This window comes from Salvelinus sp. IW2-2015, linkage group LG4q.1:29 (genome assembly GCF_002910315.2).
Source record: "Salvelinus sp. IW2-2015 linkage group LG4q.1:29, ASM291031v2, whole genome shotgun sequence".
In the NCBI taxonomy this organism is placed as follows: domain Eukaryota; kingdom Metazoa; phylum Chordata; class Actinopteri; order Salmoniformes; family Salmonidae; genus Salvelinus; species Salvelinus sp. IW2-2015.
In genome coordinates, this window is record NC_036842.1 from 74125903 (window position 1) to 74148682 (window position 22780).

Genomic DNA, 22780 nt, shown 5'->3' on the forward strand with positions numbered 1-22780 from the left:
TTATTGACCCAAATTAATTCTACCAACAGTAGCATGGTACTAGACCTATAGTGAATAGATGTGGAATTTCAGATGGTTCCAATACATCTCTTTTACAATGTGCTTGGTACTTGGCAATACACCAAATACTTAAATTGCAAGTCATGTTAAATCTCAAAACAGCAAGAATGATGTATCACAGTATGCTGGACAATTTATGTCCCAGAGAGTAAGGGAAGTGTCTGATGATATCACTGCAGAAACATTTGCATGTGTTACTTTCCATCATGCGTAGAAAGAGCTGTATAAGAAATGTATCCACATTTGTATTCCTCTTACAATGTGAAAATGTTTAAGGTGAAGGAGTGGCTGTGCCTGAACTGTCAGATGCAGAGAGGACTAGTAGGAATGGAAGATCCAGAACATCCCATGATGAAACCCAAACCGTCACCCAACCAAGTCTCAGCTCCTGCTGCTCCTCAAAAGAAAGACACTCCAACATCATCTGGTCCCCATAAAGTGGCCACTGCACCAGCTTCACCCAAAAAAGAGCCATTGACTCGAGCCTCTCAGCCTGTCCCCTCAAAACGTGAAGAGTCAGTGTCTGGGAAGATGTTTGGCTTTGGCTCTTCCATCTTCAGCTCTGCCTCCACGTTGATCACCTCAGTTGTTCAGGATGAGCCCCGCACCACACCYCCAGCTTCCCCCAAGGTGTCTGCAGCAGCCCAGGCCTCTCCCAAGATGCCCCCTGCCAAGCAGACCAAACTACCTGCTGCTCTGAGAGCAGAGGAGAAGAAAGCAGAGCAACCCCAGCAGGCCAAGGTCCCCCCATCAGTACAGACCAAAGTGGACAAACCCCCATCAGAGCCTCCAAAGGGAGAAGCATCCTCCCAACCAGCTCCCAAAGCAGGCCAATCTACCTGTNCCTCCAAAGGGAGAAGCATCCTCCCAACCAGCTCCCAAAGCAGGCCAATCTACCTGTCCACTCTGCAAGGTGGAACTCAACAAGGGATCCAAGGACCCTCCCAACTACAACACCTGCACCGAATGCAAGAACACTGTCTGCAACCTCTGTGGATTTAACCCCATGCCACATGAAACAYAGGTAAGAGAACAGGACAGTTCAAGTGCACTGCTTTTAGAAAGCAGATGTCCTGTTATCACTTATGGATGCAGCTTTTTAGAAGATTACAAAGTACAGCCTCATGTTCGTTCACTGATTTGTTTCTAAATGATCAAATCACAGTAGTCTGTTTTGATGATACACATGAGCTATTTTTTCCACAGAACTAGGTTTGTAGATAACACAAATTATGCAGGCTCTCATTTTGCCTGTGTTAACTTAACAAAGTTATTTATTAAATGCAAAGCTGCAAGTATGTATAGGCTGCTTTAACCAATCTATACCGGTCATAATTTGTGTAGATTTTCACACAGATATTGTATTGACTTATTATTTCCCCAAAAGCATACATGATTATATTTCAACTTTAAATAGGCAACCTTATAGTAAGCTTCTTGATACAATGACTGGGCCCTCAAAAATATACCAACTGTGTAACTTCCTATGTACATATTCAGCCATTTGTAAAGTTAGATTGGCATGAATTGAACTCCGCTAGATACCAACAGGAAACCTGAGTATACAGTATATATCTAACACATCCTTACTATTTCAGGTGAAGGAATGGCTGTGTCTGAACTGCCAGATGCAGAGAGCTCTTGAAGGAATGGAATCTCCTGGACCTACCATGATTAAACACTCGATCAGCAAAGTCTTGACACCTGTTGCTCCTCAAAAGAAGGACACTCTCACCCCTGCTGGTGTTCCAAAAGTGGCCACTTCACCAACCTCACTGAAAAAGGAGCCAGTGACTCGAGCCTCTCAGCCTGTCCCCTCAAAGCCTGAAGACTCTGTGTCTGGGAAGATGTTTGGCTTTGGCTCCTCTATCTTCAGCTCTGCCTCCACTTTGATCACCTCAGCTGTTCAGGATGAGCCCCGCACCACACCTCCAGCTTCCCCCAAGATGTKTGCACTGGCCCAGACCTCTCCCAAGATGCCCCCTGCAAAGGAGACCAAACCACCTGCTGCTCTGAGATCAGAGGAGAAGAAAGCAGAGCAACCCCAGCAGGTCAATGTCCCCTCATCAGTACAGACCAAAGTGGACAAACCCCCATCAGAGCCTCCAAAGGGAGAAGCATCCTCCCAACCAGCTCCCAAAGCAGGCCAATCTACCTGTCCACTCTGCAKGGTGGAACTCAACAAGGGATCCAAGGATCCTCCCAACTACAACACCTGCACTGAATGCAAAAACACTGTCTGCAACCTCTGTGGATTCAACCCCATGCCAAACGTTCCTGAGGTAATACATTACAGTTTTTTGAATTCATTTCAACATAATACAATTATGGTTACTCTATCAATTTGCCTCTGCTAATCAGAGCTCCCAAGTGGCGCAGCGGTCTATGGCACTGCATCTCAGTCCTAGAGGCGTCACTACAAACCCTGGTTAGATTCCAGGCTGTATCACAACCAGCCGTGATTGGGAGTCCCATAGGGCGGTGCGCAATTGGTCCAGTGTCGTCCGAGTTAGGATTTGGCTGGGGTAGGCCGCCATTGTAAATTAGAGTTTGTTCTTAACTGACTAGTTAAGTAAAGGTTAAATATTTGTTCTTTTTTTTTAAACAATATTTTATTCAATTCAAAGTTTAATTGACAGGGACATTTTTGTAGCAACCTAGTAGGTTACTTGTATTAATTGCTTTAGTTACACAAAATGCTACATTTCTATTAAACTATAACTATAATATTCAAGCAAGTTACTTAGAGCAATGACTGGGCATGTTGTATGCAGACTGTATATTCACATGGAAATATTCAGCAATAGATTTATGAAGATTCCTTGAAATTATTTTATCCAGCTATTATACCAACAGGTAACAGGGGTATACAGTACGTATCTAACACAACATTGCTCTTTCCGGTGAAGGAGTGGCTGTGTCTGAACTGTCAGATGCAGAGAGCACTAGGAGGAATGGAACCCCTTGGACCCCTCATGATGAAACCGTCTCCCAACAAGGTGTCTGCACCTCAAACGATCGCTGTCACACCCAGTGCAGCCCAAAAGGATATTGCAACAGCTGCTGCATCTGCAAAGAAAGACAGTCAAACCCCAGACTCCCCTCAAAGGAAACCAATTCCCCCTGCAGCTGAAGTATCAAAAGCTGAAGCTGCTAAAGCAGCAGACACTCAAAATCTGGCAAGCCCAGTGCCTGCTCAGAAGGCTCCACTGGAGAACCGGAGAACATCAGAACCTCCTAAACCACCACAGCAGCCCAGCCCTGGGCGTAGGCAGAGTAGTGCCATCCCAGCCACAAAGCAACCCCCCAAGCAGGAATCCGGAGGCTTATTTGGCTTTGGAGGTCCTAAATCCCAGTCTGCCTCCTCAAAGCCTGAAGAGTCAGTGTCTGGGAAGATGTTTGGCTTTGGCTCTTCCATCTTCAGCTCTGCCTCCACTTTTATTACATCAGCTGTTCAGGAGGAGCCCCACACCACACCGCCAGCTTCCCCCAAGGTGTCTGCACCTGTTGCACCTCAAAAGAAGGAGACTCACACACCAGTTGGTCCCCAAAAAGTGGCCCCTACTATAGCCTCAACCAAAAAGGAAACCGTGACCCCTGCTTCAATGAAAGAGAAGAACGCACCAGAACCAGGCTCGCCACAGAAGAAGCAGGTTTCTCCGGCAGTGGCTTCACAGCAAGACCAGAAGCCAGTAGACAAACCACCTCCAACCCTTGTCCAACAACCTCAACAACAGAAGACTCCCAAACAACAAGAACAGCCTCAGCAGCCCTCAGCAGGGGCACCAAAATCAGAGCCTGATATATCAAATGATAAAGTTGCAAAAGCAGCAGACACTCAAAAACATGCAAGCCATGGGCCTGCTCAGAAGGCACCACAGGGGAACCGGAGAACATCAGAACCTCATAAACCACCACAGCAGCCCAGCCCTGGGCGTAGGCAGAGTAGTGCCTTCCCAGCCACAAAGCAACCCCCCAAGCAGGAATCAGGAGGCTTATTTGGCTTTGGTGGTGCTAAATCTGAATCTTTCCCCTCAAAGCCTGAAGAGTCAGTGTCTGGGAAGATGTTTGGCTTTGGCTCCTCCATTTTCAGCTCTGCGTCCACTTTGATCACCTCAGCTGTTCATGAGGAGCCCCGCACCACACAGCCAGCTTCCCCCAAGGTGTCTGCAGCAGCCCAGGCCTCTCCCAAGATGCCCCCTGCAAAGGAGACCAAACCACCTGCTGTTCAGAAAGCAGATGAGAAGAAAGCAGAGCAACTCCAGCAGGCCAAGGTTCCCCCATCAGTACAGGCCAAAGTGGACAAACCCCCATCAGAGCCTCCAAAGGGAGCAGCATCCTCCCAACCAGCTCCCAAAGCAGGCCAATCTACCTGTCCACTCTGCAAGGTGGAACTCAACATGGACTCCAAGGATCCTCCCAACTACAACACCTGCACAGAATGCAAGAACACTGTCTGCAACCTCTGTGGATTTAACCCCATGACACATGTTACAGAGGTTAGTGAAAATGCAAGTATTATAGTAAGCAGGTAGTCCTTTTTTGTTTAAATATTTTCAGATATATGCATTGGGCATACGGCCTGTCATTTTCAGTTTTATTATTATAGTTTACACTGTTTAAAAAAATTATACTCTTACTTTTTTCCAGGTGAAAGAGTGGCTGTGTCTGAACTGCCAGATGCAGAGAGCACTAGGAGGAATGGAACCCCCAGGACCTCCCATGATGAAACACCAACCCTTGCCCAGCAAGGTCTCTACACCTGTTGCTCCTCAAAAGGAGGATGCTGCATCTGCTGAATTTCAAAACGAAAAGGAGACTACCACACTTGCTGCACCACAAAAGGAGGCTCGTTTGCCAGCCTCATCCAAAATGTCACCACAAAAGAAAAAGGATCCTGCACCACCAGGTGTGTCCCTTGTGAATGAGGTCCCGATCCCAGCTTTACCTGTCAATAAGGTTTCTGCCTCTCTCATCAAGGAGGCACCAACACCTGCCTCAGCTCTCACCAAGGAGGAGCCATCTCCTGCCTCAGCTCTCACCAAGGAGGAACCATCTCCTGCCTCAGCTCTCACCAAGGAGGAACCATCTCCTGCCTCAGCTCTCACCAAGGAGGAACTATCTCCTGCCTCAGCTCTCACCAAGGAGGAACCATCTCCTGCCTCAGCTCTCACCAAGGAGGAACCAACTCCTGCCTCCCCTCTCATCAAGGAGGCACCAACTCCTGCCTCAGCTCTCGCTAAGGAGGAACCAACTCCTGCCTCCTCTCTCATCAAGGAGGCACGAACTCCTGCCTCAGCTCTCACCAAGGAGGAACCAACTACTGCCTCCCCTATCACCAAGGAGGAACCAACTACTGCCTCCCCTATCATCAAGGAGGCACTAACTCCTGCCTCAGCTCTCACCAAGGAGGAACAAACTCCTGCCTCCCCTCTCATCAAGGAGGCACCGACTCCTTTTTTACCATTCTCCAAGGAGGTGCGTGCATCACCTCTCACCAAGGAGGCACCACCCCCAGCCTCACCCCAAAAGAAGAAGGAACCTCAACTGCCAGGGTCACCAGACAGAAAGTTGGCCCCAAAACCAGATTCAACGCAAGATAAAGAGGCTGTTCCATCTGGTTTACCTCTGAAGAAGGAAGCCCCACCTTTGGGAGCAGAAGAAACTAAAGAGGTCCAAGCTCCAGCTGAAATACAGAGCAAAGAGGCCCCCATTCCAGGTTCACCCAAAACAAAAGATACTCCAACAGTTCATACCCTACTTAAAAAAGAGGCTTCATCTATTGAGATCTCAAATGACAACCAGAAACCTGCAATTGTTCAAAAGTCAGTGGAGCAATCAGCGACACCTACAACCAAGCAGAACGAGACTGTTCAACCTTTACAGCAGCCAGAAAATCAAATGCCTGCGCGGGAACAGCTGGCTACACAGCCCCTGCCACAAGTACAGCTTCAGGAAACTCCAAAGCCAGACCCTAAAATCAATTCCCCAAAGCAGGAGCCTGGGAAACCAGCCAATCCAGCACCTGCTCAGATGTCACCACAGATGCCAAGAACATCAGAACCTCAGACACCACCACAGCAGTCCAGACTTCCTGGGCGTAGGCAGAGTAGTGCCATCTTAGCAACACAGCAACCCCCCAAGCAGGACTCAGGAGGCTTATTTGGCTTTGGAGGTCCCAAATCTCAGTCTACCTCCTCAAAACCTGAAGAATCAGTGTCTGGGAAGATGTTTGGCTTTGGCTCCTCTATCTTCAGCTCTACATCCACTTTGATCACCTCAGCTGTTCAGGATGAGCCCCGCACCACACCTCCAGCTTCCCCCAAGGTGTCTGCACTGGCCTCTCCCAAGATGCTGCCTACAAAGGAGACAAAAGCACTTGCTGTTCAGAATGCAGAAAAGAAAGCAGAGCAACCCCAGCAGGCCAAGGTCCCCCCATCAGTACAGGCCAAAGTGGACAAACCCCCATTAGAACCTCAAAAGGGAGCAGTATCCTCCCAACCAGCTCCCAAAGCATACCAGTCCACTTGTCCACTCTGCAAGGTGGAACTCAACATGGGATCCAAGGACCCTCCCAACTACAACACCTGCACGGAATGCAAGAACACTGTCTGCAACCTCTGTGGATTTAACCCCATGCCGAATGTTACAGAGGTAAGAARGTGATTGATTTCTTACTCTTGATAAAAAGCATGATTAAGAGCTTTTTTTWAGTAAGTGTCAAATGTATGGCCACTGAGTATATGATATGAATATTAACAGTATGTTTTTCTGTCAGGTGAAGGAGTGGCTGTGTCTGAACTGTCAGATGCAGAGAGCACTAGGAGGAATGGAATCTCCTGGACCTACTATGATGAAACCCTCGCCAAACAAAGTCTCCACATCTGCTGCTCCTCAAAAATACACTGTCGCACCTGTTACAACTCGAAATGAGACTCCCACACCAGCTGGTCAACAAAAAGTGGCTCCTACACCAGCCTCACCCAGAATAGAGCCAGTGACTTCAGCCTCTCAACCCGCTCCCTCAAAGCCTGAAGAGTCAGTGTCTGGGAAGATGTTTGGCTTTGGTTCCTCCATCTTCAACTCTGCATCCACTTTGATCACCTCAACTGTTCAGGATGAGCCCCGCACCACACCGCCAGCTTCTCCCAAGTTTGCTATACCTGTTGGACCTAAACAGAAGGAGACTCCCAGACCTGCTGGTCCCAAACAAGTGGGCCATAAAACAGCCTCACCCAAAAAGGTGTCAATGACTCCTGCTTCAGAGAAAGACAACAAGACCCCAGCACCAGGCTCACCACAGAAGGAGGCATCTCCAGCAATGGCTTCACAGCAGGACCAGAAGCCAGTGGACAAACCAACTACAACTCTTGTCCAACAACCTACGCAGCAGAAGACTCCACAACAACAAGGCCAGCCTCCTCGGCCCCTAGCAGAGCCTTCGAAGCCTCAGCAACAGCTTCCAAAAGGTGGAGCCTCTAATGCCAAAACTGTACCAGCACCACAGGCCCAGCCCACCAAGCAGGAGTCAGGAGGCTTCTTTGGCTTTGGTGGTGCTAAATCTCAGCCTGCTCAGTCAAAGCCTGAAGAGTCAGTGTCTGGGAAGATGTTTGGCTTTGGCTCTTCCATCTTCAGCTCTGCGTCTACTTTGATAACCTCTGGTGTTCAGTATGAGCCCCGCACCACACCGCCAGCTTCCCCCAAGGTGTCTGCACTGGCCCAGATGTCTCCCAAGATGCCCCCTGCAAAATACACCAACCCGCCTGCTGCTCAAAAAATAGAGCAACCCCAGCATGCCAAGATCCCCCCATCAGTACAGGCCAAAGTGGACAAACCCCCATCAGAGCCTCCACAGGTAGCAGCATCCTCCCATCCAGCTCCCAAAGCAGGCCAGTCCACCTGTCCACTCTGCAAGGTGGYACTCAACAAGGACTCCAAGGATCCTCCCAACTACAATACCTGCACAGAATGCAAGAACACTGTCTGCAACCTCTGTGGATTCAACCCTATGCCACATGAAACAGTAAGTAAAGAGTCTGTTTCATCAAAGTAGTTAGGCTACTCTAAWGTAACTGTTGTGCTTTATTTTAGAACAATTTGTTAAGGATACCCAATGTCTATAGTTGCCGGTCATGTCTTTCATGGGAGGTGTAAGATAGGATAACAAGATGCTTTGAGTGAGCTCTTTTTATAAAAAATTGTATGATATTGGTTCATGAATTTATGAACAATTTGTAATCTGGCAGCATTGACTCCCAATAGTCTACAGAATATGCACCAGACTACAGTGCCTTCAGAAAGTTGTCCTACCCCTTGACTTATTCCACCTTTTGTTGTGTTACAGCCTGAATTCAAAATMGATTAAATTGGTTATTTTTCTCACCCTTCTACACACAATACCCCATCATGACAAAGTGAAAACATGTTTAGAATTGTTTTTAGCAAATTCATTGAAAATKAAATACAGAAATATCTAATTTATATAAGTATTGACACTCCTGAGTCAAGACTTWGTAGAAACACCTTTGGCGGAAATTACAGCTTTGAGTCATCCTGGGTATGTCTTTATCAGCTTTGCACTTGTGGATTTGGGGATTTTCTCCCATTCTTCTTTGCAGATCTTCTCAAACTCTGTTAAGTTAGATGGGAAGCGACAGTGAACAGCAATCTTCAAGTTTTTCCACAGTAGTTTTTCAATGGGATTCAAGTCTGGGCTTTGGCTGGGCCACTCAAGGACTTTCACATTCTTGTTCTGAAGCCATTCAGGCATTTCTTTGGCTGTATGCTTGGGGTCTTTGTCCTGTTGGAATGTAAATATGTGCACTAGTCTAAGGTCGTTTGCACTCTGAAGCAGGTTTATATCAAGGATTTGCCTGTATTTGTCCCCATTCATTGTTCCCTCTATCCTTACCAGTCTGCCAGTCCCTGCCGCTGAAAAGCATCCCGATAGCATGATTCTGCCACCACCATACTTCATGGTAGGGATGGTGTTAGACTGGTGATCAGCTTTGCCTGGTTTTCTCCAGACATAGCACTTTTCATTCAGGCCAAATAGTTACATTTTTGTCTCAACAGACCACAGAATATTTAGCCTTATTTTTTCAGAGTCTTTCATGTGCCTTTTAACAAACTCCAGGCGTGCTGTCATGTGCCCTTTTCTCAGGAGTGGTTTCCATCTGGCCACTCTCCCATAAAGCCCAGATTGGTTAAGTGCTCTAGAGACGTTTGTATCTCAGGCAGGTTCTCCCATCTCAGCCAATGAACTCTGTAGTTCTGTCAGAGTGGCCATTGGGTTCTTGGTCACCTCCCTGACCACGATCCTTCTTGCCCGGTTGCTCAGTTTGGTCGGAGGTCCATCTCTAGGCAGAGTCTAGGTAGTTCCATATTTTTTCCATTTCCCAGTAATGGAGACCACTGTGCTCTTGGAAACGTTCAACATTCTTGAACTTGTGTTATACCCTTCCTCAGATATATGCCTCATCACAATTCTATCTTGGAGATCTACAGACAGTTTCTCGGACTTCATAGTATGGTTTCTGCTCTGACATGCACTGTCAACTGTGGGACCTTATATAGACAGGTGTGATTCTTTCTAAATGTCCAAACAATTGAATTGGCGACAGGTGGGCTCCAATCAYGTAGTGACATCTCAAGGATGATCAAAGAAAATTGGATACAACTGAGCTCAGTTTGGAGTGTCATAGCAAAGTGGTGTGAATACTTATGTCAATTAGATATTTCTGTATTTCATTTTCAATACATTTACAAAGATTTCTAAAAACATTTTCACTTTCTCGTTATGGGGTATTGTGGGTAGATAGGAAAACACATTTTTTTTAATACATTTTAAATTCAGGCTGAAACACAACAAAATGTGGAATAAGTCAAAGGGTATGAATACTTTCTGAAGGCACTYTCTGTCCTGTTAAAATTAGGTTCACAAACCGTGAGAGGAGAAACAATTAAGATTTTAGGTTTATATTCACACTCTCTGTAGATGTTGTTATCTAATTTTAGATCTTGAAGATTTGTATAATACAGCCTGATATAAAGTATTCATTGTATTTAGCATCTTCAGATTTTAGAGCATTATGATGGTAGTTTTGGTATTTTTTTCACATGTAGTATGCAGTATTTAGATAGCAAGTAAAATAAAAGCATCTACTGGTTCACAGACTGCAATAACATTGTACAAAATTGTTTTCTTTTGCATTTTTTCCCAATACTGTTATTTTATTTCAGGTAAAGGAATGGCTCTGTCTGACCTGCCAGATGCAGAGAGCACTTGGAGCAATGGAACCCCCAGAACCTTCCATGATGAAACCCCAACCGTTGCCCAGCATAGTCTCTACACCTGTTGCACTTCAAAAGGAGAATGCCACACCTGCTGCATCTCAAAAGCCGACCCCAGCTCCAGCGAAACCCCAGAAGGAGGAGATCCCAGTTCCTGCGGCTGGCCAAAAAGAGATCACTCCACCCACTGTACCTCAGGAGACACCATATCCCGCTGGAACCCAGCACCAAATGCAGACAAAAAGAGGAGACCCCACCACTAGGATCTTCACAAAATAAACAAGCTTCAACTGCTGTGGCTGAGAAGGAGAATGAAGAACCTATAATTGTACAAAACCAGTGGACCAACCAATTCCAGCCACACCCAAAACCAGTGGAGCTGCTACACCTGTACAGCAGCCAGAAAAGCAAACTCCTCCACGGCACAGCCTGCTACAAAGGCATCACAACAAGTACAGCCCCAGCGAGCTCCAAAGCCAGACCTCGAAACTGCTCCCCTAAAGGAGCCAATGACTCCTGCTTCAGAGAAAGAGAAGAAGAACCCAGCACCAGGGTCACCACAGAAGGATTTATSTCCAGCAGTGGCTTCACAGCAGGACAAAACGCCAGTGGACAAATCAACTCCAACCCCTGTCCAACATCCTCCACACCAAGAGACTCCACAACAACAAGAGCCACAACCTCAGCCTCTAACAGGGACACCGAAAGGAGAGCCCGGGAAGCCTCAACAACAGCTTCCAAAAGGTGGAGCCTCTTATGCAAAATCTGTACCACCACCACCACCACCACAGGCCCAGCCCACCAAGCAGGAGTCAGGAGGCTTCTTTGGCTTTGGTGGTGCTAAATCTCAGCCTGCTCAGTCAAAGCCTGAAGACTCAGTGTCTGGGAAGATGRTTGGCTTTGGCTCCTCTATCTTCAGCTCTGCCTCCACTTTGATCACCTCAGCTGTTCAGGATGAGCACCGCACCACACCTCCAGCTTCCCCCAAGGTGTCTATGACTCCTGCTTTAGTGAAAGAGACCCCASCACCAGGCTCGTCACAGAAGAAGGAGGTATCCCCGACAGTGGTCTGCCAGCAGGACCAGAAGCCAGTGGAKAAACCGACTRCAACACTTGTRCAACAACCTCCACAACAGAAGACTCTACAACAACAAGGACAGCCTCCGCAGCCCRCAGCAGAGGCACCAACATCAGAGCCTGATATYTCAATAGTTGAYGCTGCTAAAGCAGCAGACACTCAAAATCCGGCAAGCCCAGTGCCTGCTCAGAAGGCTCCACTGGAGAACCYGAGAACATCAGAACCTCCTAAACCACCACAGCAGCCCAGRCCTGGGCGTAGGGAGAGTAGTGCCTTCCCAGCCACAAAGCAACCCCCCAAGCAGGAATCAGGAGGCTTATTTGGCTTTGGAGGTCCCAAATCTCAGTCTGCCTCCTCAAAGCCTGAAGAGTCKGTGTCTGGGAAGATGTTTGGCTTTGGCTCTTCCATCTTCAGCTCTGCCTCCACTTTGATAACCTCAGTTGTTCAGGATGAGCCCCGCACCACACCGCCAGCMTCCCCCAAGATGCCCCCTGCAAACYAGACCAAACTACCTGCTGCTCAGAAAGCAGAGGAGAAGAAGGCAGCGCATCCCCAGAAGGCCAATGTCCCCTCATCAGTACAGGCCAAAGTGGACAAACCCCCATCAGCGCCTCCAAAGGGAGCAGCATCCTCCCAACCAGCTCCCAAAGCAGGCCAATCTACCTGTCCACTCTCAAGGTGAACTCAACAAGGACTCCAAGGATCCTCCCAACTACAACACCTGCACAGAATGCAAGAACACTGTCTGCAACCTCTGTGGATTTAACCCCATGCCACATGAAACAGTAAGTAAAGAGCATATATTTCATCAAAGTAGTTAGGSTACTCTAAAGTAACTGTTGTGCTTTATTTTAGAACAATTGGTTAATGATACTAACTATACATATACAATGTTTATAGTCGCCAGTCTTGTCTTTCATGGGAGGTGTAAGAAAGGATAACAAGATGCTTTGATGGAGTTCTTGTTATTAATATTGTCTTTCCTCAAAAAAGATCTGATGTTGGTTTATGATCTTCCTGGAAACCAATTGTAATCTGACAGCATTGTCTGAGTATCTTGGCAAGGTTTTGACATTCATGTTCATCTGCTACTGATCACATTTAACATATTGTTCGGTGCATGACTTTTGTCTGAAGGGGTTTGGAGTACATCGTGGCTCCCATATTCTACAGAATATGCTATAACATTCACCGAAACGCATCGGCCCCCGGTTCAATGTTTAAGATGCAAGTGCATCAGTCCACGGACCCCAAACCAATCCAAATGTAGCATGCATCGTTCAAAAAATAGATTCTAAAGTTATGAATTCACGGTTCACAATTTTTTTTTCTCATATTACATTCTTTCTACCGTCTGAAAATATCTATTTTCTTGTAACAACTGATGCGTCGTCTCTTGTTTTAGTGTCGAACTGCATGTAACTGTGTTGACAGTCATTGATCTACAAGTAATTTTGRATGCCAAACAACGCCAGGCAATGTTAGTAGCCTATTCAAACTGCACACTCTGCCCAGCTTTGTTTTGGTTGTTTTGCTTTAAACAATTAGTATGGTAATTTTTAGATTTAAACTCAGCAAAAAAAGATACGTCCCTTTTTCAGGACCCTGTCTTTCAAAGATAATTCGTAAGAATCCAAATAACTTCACCGATCTTCATTGTAAAGGGTTTAAACACTGTTTCCCATGCTTGTTCAATGAWCCGTAAACAATTTATGAACATGCACCTGTGGAACGGTCGTTAATACACTAACAGCTTACAGACGGTAGGCAATTAAGGTCACGGTTATAAAAACTTAGGACACTAAAGAGGCCTTTCTACTGACTCTGAAAAACACCAAAAGAAAGATGCCCAGGGTCCCTGCTCATCTGCGTGAACGTGCCTTAGGCATGCTGCAAAGGGGCATGAGGACTGCAGATGTGGCCAGGGCAATAAATTGCAATGTCTGTACTGTGAGACACCTAAGACAGCGCTACAGGGAGACAGGACGGACAGCTGATCATCCTCGCAGTGGCATATCACGTGTAACAACACCTGCGCAGGATCGGTATATCAGAACATCACACCTGAGGAACAGGTACAGGATGGCAACAACACTGCCCGATTACACCAGGAAGCACAATCCCTCCATCAGCCCTCTGACAGTCCTCAATATTCTGAGAGAGGCTGGACTGAGGGCTTGTAGGCCTGTTGTAAGGCAGGTCCTCCCAGACATCACCGGCAACAACGTCGCCTATGGGCCTATGGGCACAAACCCACCGTCGCTGGACCAGACAGGACTGGCAAAAAGTGCTCTTCACTGACGAGTCCGGTTTTGTCTCACCAGGGTGAGGTCGGATTTGCGTTTATTGTGAGGAACGAGCGTTACACCGAGGCCCGTACTCTGGAGCGGGATCGATTTGGAGGTGGAGGGTCCGTCATGGTCTGGGGGTGTGTCACAGCATCATCGGACTGAGCTTGTTGTCATTGCAGGCAATCTCAACGCTGTGCGTTACAGGGAAGACATCCTCCTCCTTCATGTGGTACCCTTCCTGCAGGCTCATCCTGACATGACCTCCAGCATGACAATGTCTCCAGCCATACTGCTTGTTTCTGTGCGTGATTTCCTGCAAGACAGGAATGTCATGTTCTGCCATGGCCAGCGAAGATCCTGGATCTCAATCCCATTGAGCATGTCTGGGACTGCTGGATGGAGCGGAGGGCTAGGGGCCAATTCCCCAGAAATGTCCGGGAACTTGCAGGTGCCTTGGTGGAAGAGTGGGGTAACATCTCACAGCAAGAACTGGCAAATCTGGTGCAGTCCATGAGGAGGAGATGCACTGCAGTACTTAATGCAGCTGGTGGCCACACCAGACACTGCACTGTTACTTTTGACTTAGCGCCACCCCCACTCCCCCTTTGTTCAGGGACACATTATTCAAATTCTGTTAGTCACATGTCTGTGGAACTTGTTCAGTTTATGTCTCAGTTGTTGATTCTTGTTATGTTCATACAAATATTTACGCATGTTAAGTTTGCTGAAAATTAACGCAGTGCAGTGAGTGAGAGGACGTTTCTTGTTTTGCTGAGTTTACATGGTAAGTTGATAATTTCATAACGAGGCCACCAATCCTTTTTGCGAGACATGCCCGAAGCGCGAGGAGAAGCTCACTCAGTAAAAACTTCCAAACGGTCAAAACCATCTGGTTTTGAGATGGGGGTGAATCCAAAGTTGTGCTACATATTCATTGGCTTTGCCACAGAATTATTTTTACAGTCAATATTAATACATTACTAGCTCAAACACTTAATCTGCAAGAAATCCAAGTTATTTAGTGGGTGATGGTGATTTCAGGTCCAAAGTGGAGGGACAAAAAACATATGCTTCATTGCCCCGCTGAAGTGGTAGTGGGGTGGTAGATGCCTAGTCTCCCTTATGCTCGGGTCAGATGCCTTCATAGTACATACAACATAGATATACAGAATTTAAAAACACTCGCACGCACACACACAATCTCTCCAACCACACACACCCACACACACACACACACACACACAACACACACCACACACCACACACACACACACACACACACACACACACACAAACACACCACACACACCCACACACACACACACACCACAACACACAACACACACACAACAAACAGAGAGAGAGGAGTCTGCTTCGACAGATCCAGCTCAGAGAGGCCAGCTCTCCATCAGCAGACAATTTGAATTTTAAAATGAATGTGTGTATGCAACAAATGTTACGCATCGAATCGTATCCAGCGAACCCAATTGCATCAAATTGTTTCAAACTAAAATGTATCTCATCAGAGCCCATGTATCTAGCTAGATACGTATCGAATCGTCTTGAAAGGGAAATATCACATCCTTAGAATATGCATCAGCTTTAAATTAGGTTCACAAACAATGAGAGGAAAAACAATGAGGATTTTAGTCTATGAACATACTCTATATAGATGTTGTGAATAATTTTAGATCTTAAGGAATTGTATAATACGCTGTGATATAAAATTATTTTTTTAGCATCTTAGATTTAGAGCATAAGACAGTGTTTTGTATGTTTGTCACATGTGCTATGCAGTATTTAAATATCAACTAAGATGAGATCATCTGTAATGCTCAGACTAAATATCGTTCTAAAATTTTTTGTAGTTATTTTTTATCAACAATGTTCTTTTTTTTCAGGTAAAGGAATGGCTCTGTCTGACCTGCCAGATGCAGAGAGCACTTGGAGCAATGGACCCCCCAGAACCTCCCATGATGAAATCCCAACCGTTGCCCAGCATAGTCTCTACACCTGTTGCACTTCAAAAGGAGAATGYCACACCTGCTGCATCTCAAAAGCCGACCCCAGCTCCAGCKAAACCCCAGAAGGAGGAGATCCCAGTWCCTRCGGCTGGCCAAAAAGAGATCACTCCACCCACTGTAACTCAGGAGACACCATTTCCCGCTGGAACCCCAGCACCAAATGCAGACAAAAAGGAGGAGACCTCAGCACCAGGATCCACACAAAATAAACATATTCCAACCGCTGTGGCTGCGATGAAGAACCAGGAACCTACAATTATTCAGAAACCAGTGGACAAACCATTTCCAGCCACACCCAAAACCAGTGGAGCTGCTACACCTGTACAGCAGCCAGAAAAGCAAACTCCTCCACTGCAACAGCCTGCTACAAAGGCCCCACCTCAAATACAACCCCAGCCAGCTCCAAAGCCAGACCCCAAAACTGCCCCCTTAAAGCAGGAGCATGGACATCCTCCACAACAGCTTCCAAAAGGAGGGAGCTCTCCTGCCAATCCTGTACCGGAGCCACATGCCCCACCCGCAAAGCAGTCAGGAGGCTTCTTTGGCTTTGGTGGTACTAAATCTCATCCAAAGCCTGAAGAGTCAGTGTCTGGGAAGATGTTTGGCTTTGGCTCTTCCATCTTCAGCTCTGCATCCACGTTGATCACCTCAGCTGTTCAGGACGAGCCCGCTTCCCCCAAGGTGTCTGCAGCAGCACAGGCCTCTCCCACGATGCCCCCTGCAAACAAGACCAAACTACCTGCTGCTCTGGGATCAGAGGAGAAGAAAGCAGAGCAACCCCAGCAGGTCAATGTCCCCCCATCAGTACAGACCAAAGTGGACAAACCCCCATCAGAGCCTCCAAAGGGAGCAGCATCCTCCCAACGAGCTCCCAAAGCAGGCCAATCTACCTGTCCACTCTGCAAGGTGGAACTCAACAAGGGATCCAAGGACCCGCCCAACTACAACACCTGCACAGAATGCAAGAACACTGTCTGCAACCTCTGTGGATTTAACCCCATGCCACATGGATCAGAGGTAAGACTGCGAAATATGTTAATTACATTTGATTATATGTGTATTTAGCAGACTCTCAGATTTGCTATGCATGTTTAAAAGGACTCTGTCAGAGAATATACCAAATCCTCTGTAATCCCCAATGCCATGTTGAGCAGGTGTAATTTCTCTAGGATTATTCAGAAGATGTTAACCCCATAGTCACGTGGCAGAGGCAATGATTGAAGGTTGATCGCAATTTGTTCACTAAACTGTTGTATTATCCATCCTCAGACTAGTTATGTTGCTTGTCGTGAGAAAACAGGTCTTATTGTTTTGAATGGGTTTTAGCTCAAATAAGATACAGACTATTCAGATTCATATATACAGGTTTTCTATTTTTACATTGAATGAAAATGAGTCAGAGGTTGTAGCACATCATTGTTTGATATTGCTCCCTTTTCTTGTGCTGTAATAACACACTGGGCACAGACTTCAATTCAACATCTATCCCACGTTGGTTCAACGTCATTTCATTGAAATGATGTGGAAACAGCATTGATTCAACGACTCTGTGCCCAGTCGGAAGTAATTTGAGAGGCTGTAGTCTACTCAATCTCTTGTTTCCTGATATAGTGACTCAGTAACAGTGTAGGTCACTACAAGGTATTTGTGGTGATTTCATCTGTAAATGTCTAATAATAACAGGCCTGCTCAGACCGCTCACAGCAGTCCACCCAGCTGCTGGGTACTGATGGAGGGATGGAGGCCTACAGGGCTAGGCCTGGAAACATGAATGCTATCTGCTTTGTAAAGTCAACCTCCATAATAACAGCCCATAATCCACCCTGTGTTCTCAGTGCTGCTGTGTTTCACTCAATACTTACTTTAGTAATGGGAGTCTGAAAGGATCAAGATACAGGTAACTGCCAAAATAAAGGAAACACTTGAGTAAATGAAGGATACAAAGTAAACGACATGGCCAAGAAGTTTATGGACATCCCTTAAAATTTGTGGATTCGGCTATTTCAGCCACACCTGTTGTTGACAAGTGTATAAATTCGAGCACACCGCCATGCAATCTCTATAGACAAACATTGGCAGTAGAATGGCCTTACTGAAGAGCTCAGTGACTTTCAACATGGCACCCTCATAGGATGCCACGTTTCCAACAAGTCAGCTCGTAAAATTTCTGCCCTGCTAGAGATTTTTCGGTCAACTGTAAGTGCTATTACTGTGAAGTGCAAACGTCTAGGAGCAACAACGGCTCAGCCGCAAAGTGGTATGCCACACATGCTCACAGAACGGGACTGCCGGGTGCTGTAGTGCGTAAAAATCATCTGTCCTCAGTTGGAACACTCACTATTGAGCTCCAAATTGCCTCTGGAAGCAACGTCAGCCCAATAACTGTTAGTCTGGAGTTTCATGCGTGATGCCATGTGTCGGTTGGAGTGGTATAAAGCTCGCCGCCATTGGACTCTGGAGCAGTGGAGATGCGTTCTCTGGAGTGATGAATCACGCTTCACCATCTGGCAGTCCGACGGACGAATCTGGGGTTGGTGGATGCCAGGAGAACGCTACCTGCCACAATGCATAGTGTCAACTGTAAAGTTTGGTGGAGGAGGAATAATGGTCTCGGCTGTTTTTCATGTTTCGGGCTACGCCCCTTAGTTTCAGTGAAGGGACATTTTAATGTTACAGCATACAATGACATTCTAGACGATTCTCTGCTTCCAACTTTGTGGCAACAGTTTTGGTGAAGGCCCTTTCCTGGTTCAGCATGACAATGCCCGCGTGCACAAAGCAAGGTCCATACAGAAATGGTTTGTTGAGATTGGTGTGGAAGAACTTGGCTGGCCTGCACAGAGACCTGACTTCAACCCCATTGAACACATTTGGGATGAATTGGAACGCAGACTGCGAGCCAGGCCTAATTGCCAACATCAGTGCCCGACCTCACTAATGCTCTTGTGGCTGAATAGAACCAAGTCCCCGCAGCAATGTTCCAACATCTAGTGGAAGCCTTTCCAGAAGAGTGGAAGATGTTATAGCAGCAAAGGGGGAACCAACTCCATAAAGCCCATGATTTTGGAATGAGATGTTTGACGAGCAGGTGTCCACATACTTTTGGCCATGTATATTGTATATTGTGTATATTGAAAGCGGGTTGCTCATTATTTTGGCTACCATATCTAAAAGAAAGAGATCTCAGTGACTTTGAAAGAGGGGTCTCAAATGAGCATAGTGTTTCCAGATTTCTATAAAATATGACCTATACTTATTTACAATATGAGCATAATAGTTTTCCTTACAAATTTGTTTTATTAAGTATGTTAAAATGCAGCTTTTCTGTGTTGGAATGGTGTGGACGTTCCCCAAAAACAGAGTGGTGTGGGCATATACCGTTCAAAAAAATTATTCATGTGAGTAGGCCGCTGATTGGCCAGCTCATCCTCTTCTAGACTGCTGATTGGCCAGCTCATCCTCTTCTAGACTGCTGATCGGCCAGCTCATTCTCCTCAGGAGTACGACATCATATTCTATGAGTTAATAGCAAGCATGTTTTAAACGGTCTGTTTGACATACAAGTTTGAGGTGGGGGTTTCTAAGTGTTTTTTCTCCAATGAATGCTTTGGCCACAAATACAAGTATAGGATGAGTCAACAACATTATTTAGGTATTTATTTAACATAATATTAACTTTTAAAAGGGAGATTTTCACTGGACAGATATTGGCACCCGTTCCAGCCAATAACAGACTTGTGTATAAAAAAACTACTGACAATATAATTAAAGTGCTGCCAAGTTCATTCTCCCTCCGGGCCAGAACAGTTTAGAGTTGACGAAATATAGCATTTTTACCTCCTGACCTTTGACATATTTTGAGAGACTGAGATGGATTGCAAAGCATGAGACCTCTATAGACGAGAGACTGAGCCCTGCATTGGAAATGTGTGGCGAGATATTTCCTGGAGAGCTGCCCAGATTATGCATTAGCACTGAGGTCTAAGTGCAATGGCTCTATGTAACCTTTATGAATATCATTTATTTTTTGAGCGTCCTCAAACAGTATTTAAACGATTCTCTAATGTCGGACAGCTGCCTGCCACTTCCTGGGACATCCCTCTCATGGTAAGGTCTCAGTGGATGTGACATAATGTCTCATGCAAGGAGTGCCTCAACCTTGGTGGTCCGGCAGCAATACAACTTTATTAAAGTGATTGAGAGTTGTGCAACAGCATTAGTGAGATGGGATCTGCTGCTGTGGCTGGCTGGGGACTTTTCCAGCCTTCATGAGAGATGGCAGGGCCCTGTAATATGCCAATAAACAGAGGTGAGCTGGAATAATTCCAACACAACACAGCAGCCTGCAGCAGCAAGTTTCCCATGCAGCCATCACTGGCTCTCTGCACTTCAACAGTTCTCTTTCAATGATTTTGCCTAGAGCCCCACACGTGTGTTGCCTGCTAATAGTGGTGCATGTGTGTGTTGGCTTTCTGTCACCAACACACTGACACGGGCTAGCTAAGGGCTGGGACGTTGGGTGCTGCCCTCACTTCGGTCACCTCTGGGTTAACTAACGTAGGCTAATGTTAATTAGGGAACTCCCTATTTCCAGGCAGGTAATGAAGAGTAGTTACATTACAGCTTCCATTACAGTGTTTCTCATTGGTTGTTTATTCTCAGGTGTGTGAGCATGCGTGATTGAATGACTGGGTCAAACCCCAACACTTAACATGAGTAAACATGAATAAAGTGACTCGGTCTATAACAAAGTGGTCAGTTGAAGCAGATGCTAAACTACAGGACTGTTTTGCTAGCATAGACTGGAACATGTTCCGTGATTCTTCTGATGGCATTGAGGAGTACACCACATCAGTCACTGGCTTTATCAATAAGTGCATCGAGGACGTCGTCCCCACAGTGACTGTACGTACATACCCCAACCAGAAGCCATGGATTACAGGCAATATTCGCACTGATCTAAAGGGTAGAGCTGCCACTTTCAAGGTGCAGGACTCTAACCCGGAAGGTTACAAGAAATCCTGCTATGCCCTGCGACGAACCATCAAACAGGCAAAGTGTCAATACAGGGCTAAGATTGAATCATACTACACCGGCTCCAACGCTCGTCTTATGTGGCAGGGCTTGCAAACTATTACAGACTACAAAGGGAAGCACAGCCGCGAGCTGCCCAGTGACACGAGCCTACCAGACGAGCTAAATCACTTCTATGCTCGTTTCGAGGCAAGCAACACTAAGGCATGCATGAGAGCATCAGCTGTTCCGGACGACTGTGTGATCACGCTCTCCGTAGCCGACGTGACTAAGACCTTGTGTCGGAGGAAGGCCCTAAAATTGTCAAAGACCCCAGCCACCCCAGTCATAGACTGTTCTCTCTACTACCGCATGGCAAGCGGTACTGGAGTGCCAAGTCTAGCCATAAGACTAACTGAACAGGTAATCAAATGGCTACCCAGACTATTTGCATTGTGTGCCCCCCCCAACCCCTCTTTTTACTTTGCTGCTACTCTCTGTTTATCATTTTTGCATAGTCACTTTAACTATACATTCATGTACATACTACCTGAATCAGCCTGACTAACCGGTGTCTGTATGTATACCTCGCTACTTCTACAGCCTCGCTACTGTATATAGCCTGTCTTTTTACTGTTGTTTTATTTCTTTACCTACCTATTGTTCACCTAATACCTTTTTTCCACTATTGGTTAGAGCCTGTAAGTAAGCATTTCACTGTAAGGTCTACACCTGTTGTATTCAGCGCACATGACAAACAGACTTTGATTTAAAGGGTAAAGAGGTATTATTCTTTGGGATTCCTCATATTATAGCCATATCATTAAAAAAATTATAAATAGTCTCCACATGGGAGTATGGCACTGCTCTGATGTCAGTGGGCTAGCTAGGCGATTCACCAGCGTTCCAATGTAATAACATGTCATTTCTCAGACCTCTCTTAGTCACACAACTGGAGGCCTTTTCTTAAGGTCATCTTTTGATGCTAATGCCTTTATAATGAGATGGCGGGTTATTTCGCAATAACCTCCACAGGCGGGACCAAAATACCACCAGATTAAACCTGAAAGCAGTTAGCATTTAATGGAAACTCAAAGTTGCTGCTGCATTATTTATTTTTATGTTTGCAGCCCATTTAATATTTTTTTGTAATGGTTGCATTTTAGGTAATAGATGATCATCAGTAATTGTCAGTATTTGTTGCAAGTGACGTACTGCATTAGCCACATACAGTATTAGTATTTGTGTGCTAGTTGGTAGCCTGTTCCCTCATGTCCCTGGATGTTGAATCTCACTAACAGGGCTATGAGAGTAGACCTCTGTGATACTGTGATGCTGTGGAGATTTACAACAAGGCTCAGCCTAACTCACACATCATAATGGAGGAATAATTCTTCATCTGATCGACTTTCCTCTTACATAAACGACTTTGCTCCTTGTGTCTTTCATGCACAGCAGACAATTCAGCCTGAGGTGGCGGTTGGGAGAGGGGATACACAGACAATGCTTACTTAGTACGTCATCAACACGCCTGTGTAAAGTCAGAGTGGCAGAAATTGCTTGGCCTTAACACTGAAGGATGATGGCTGGGAATTTGTGTAGCTGCAGGGGCAGCTGACATCCACATTGCCATAAGATTTTGTTTTAACCTTTATTTAAGTAGGCAAGTCAGTTTAAGAACAAATTCTTATTTACAATGACGGCCTACCCCGGCCAAACCCTAATCCGGACGACACTGGGCCAACTGTGCACGGCTCTATGGGACTCCCAATCACGGCCGGTTGTGATACAACCTGGAATTGAACCAGGGTCTTTAGTGACGCCTCTAGCACTGAGATGCAGTGTGTTAGACCGCTGCGCTACTCAGGAGCAATACTGCATTGTGCTTTTCTTGAGCTTCAGATCTTTCCCTGCTTTATTATAGTCCTTTTTTCCCAATTGACAGATGCTGTCAAAGCCTTTTTATTCTCTACAGAAGAGTAAAAAGCAGTGGTATGGTTGGAGAGGAGAGGGGGGTGKGG

The 22780-nt window shown here is 46.1% G+C and overlaps 1 protein-coding gene across 1 annotated transcript in view; it reads left to right on the forward strand.

Moving 5' to 3' along the window:
* Positions 1-327: 327 nt before the first annotated feature.
* LOC111961002 (protein piccolo-like) overlaps positions 328-22780 on the forward strand; it is a 98032-nt gene continuing 75579 nt past the window's right edge. Inside the window, 11 exon segments of the mRNA XM_070439774.1 lie at positions 328-813; positions 914-1084; positions 1659-2342; positions 2970-4559; positions 4711-6714; positions 6839-8083; positions 8679-8716; positions 10694-11990; positions 11992-12216; positions 15624-16763; positions 17638-17643. Coding sequence (XP_070295875.1) covers positions 328-813; positions 914-1084; positions 1659-2342; positions 2970-4559; positions 4711-6714; positions 6839-8083; positions 8679-8716; positions 10694-11990; positions 11992-12216; positions 15624-16763; positions 17638-17643 — 8886 coding nt within the window.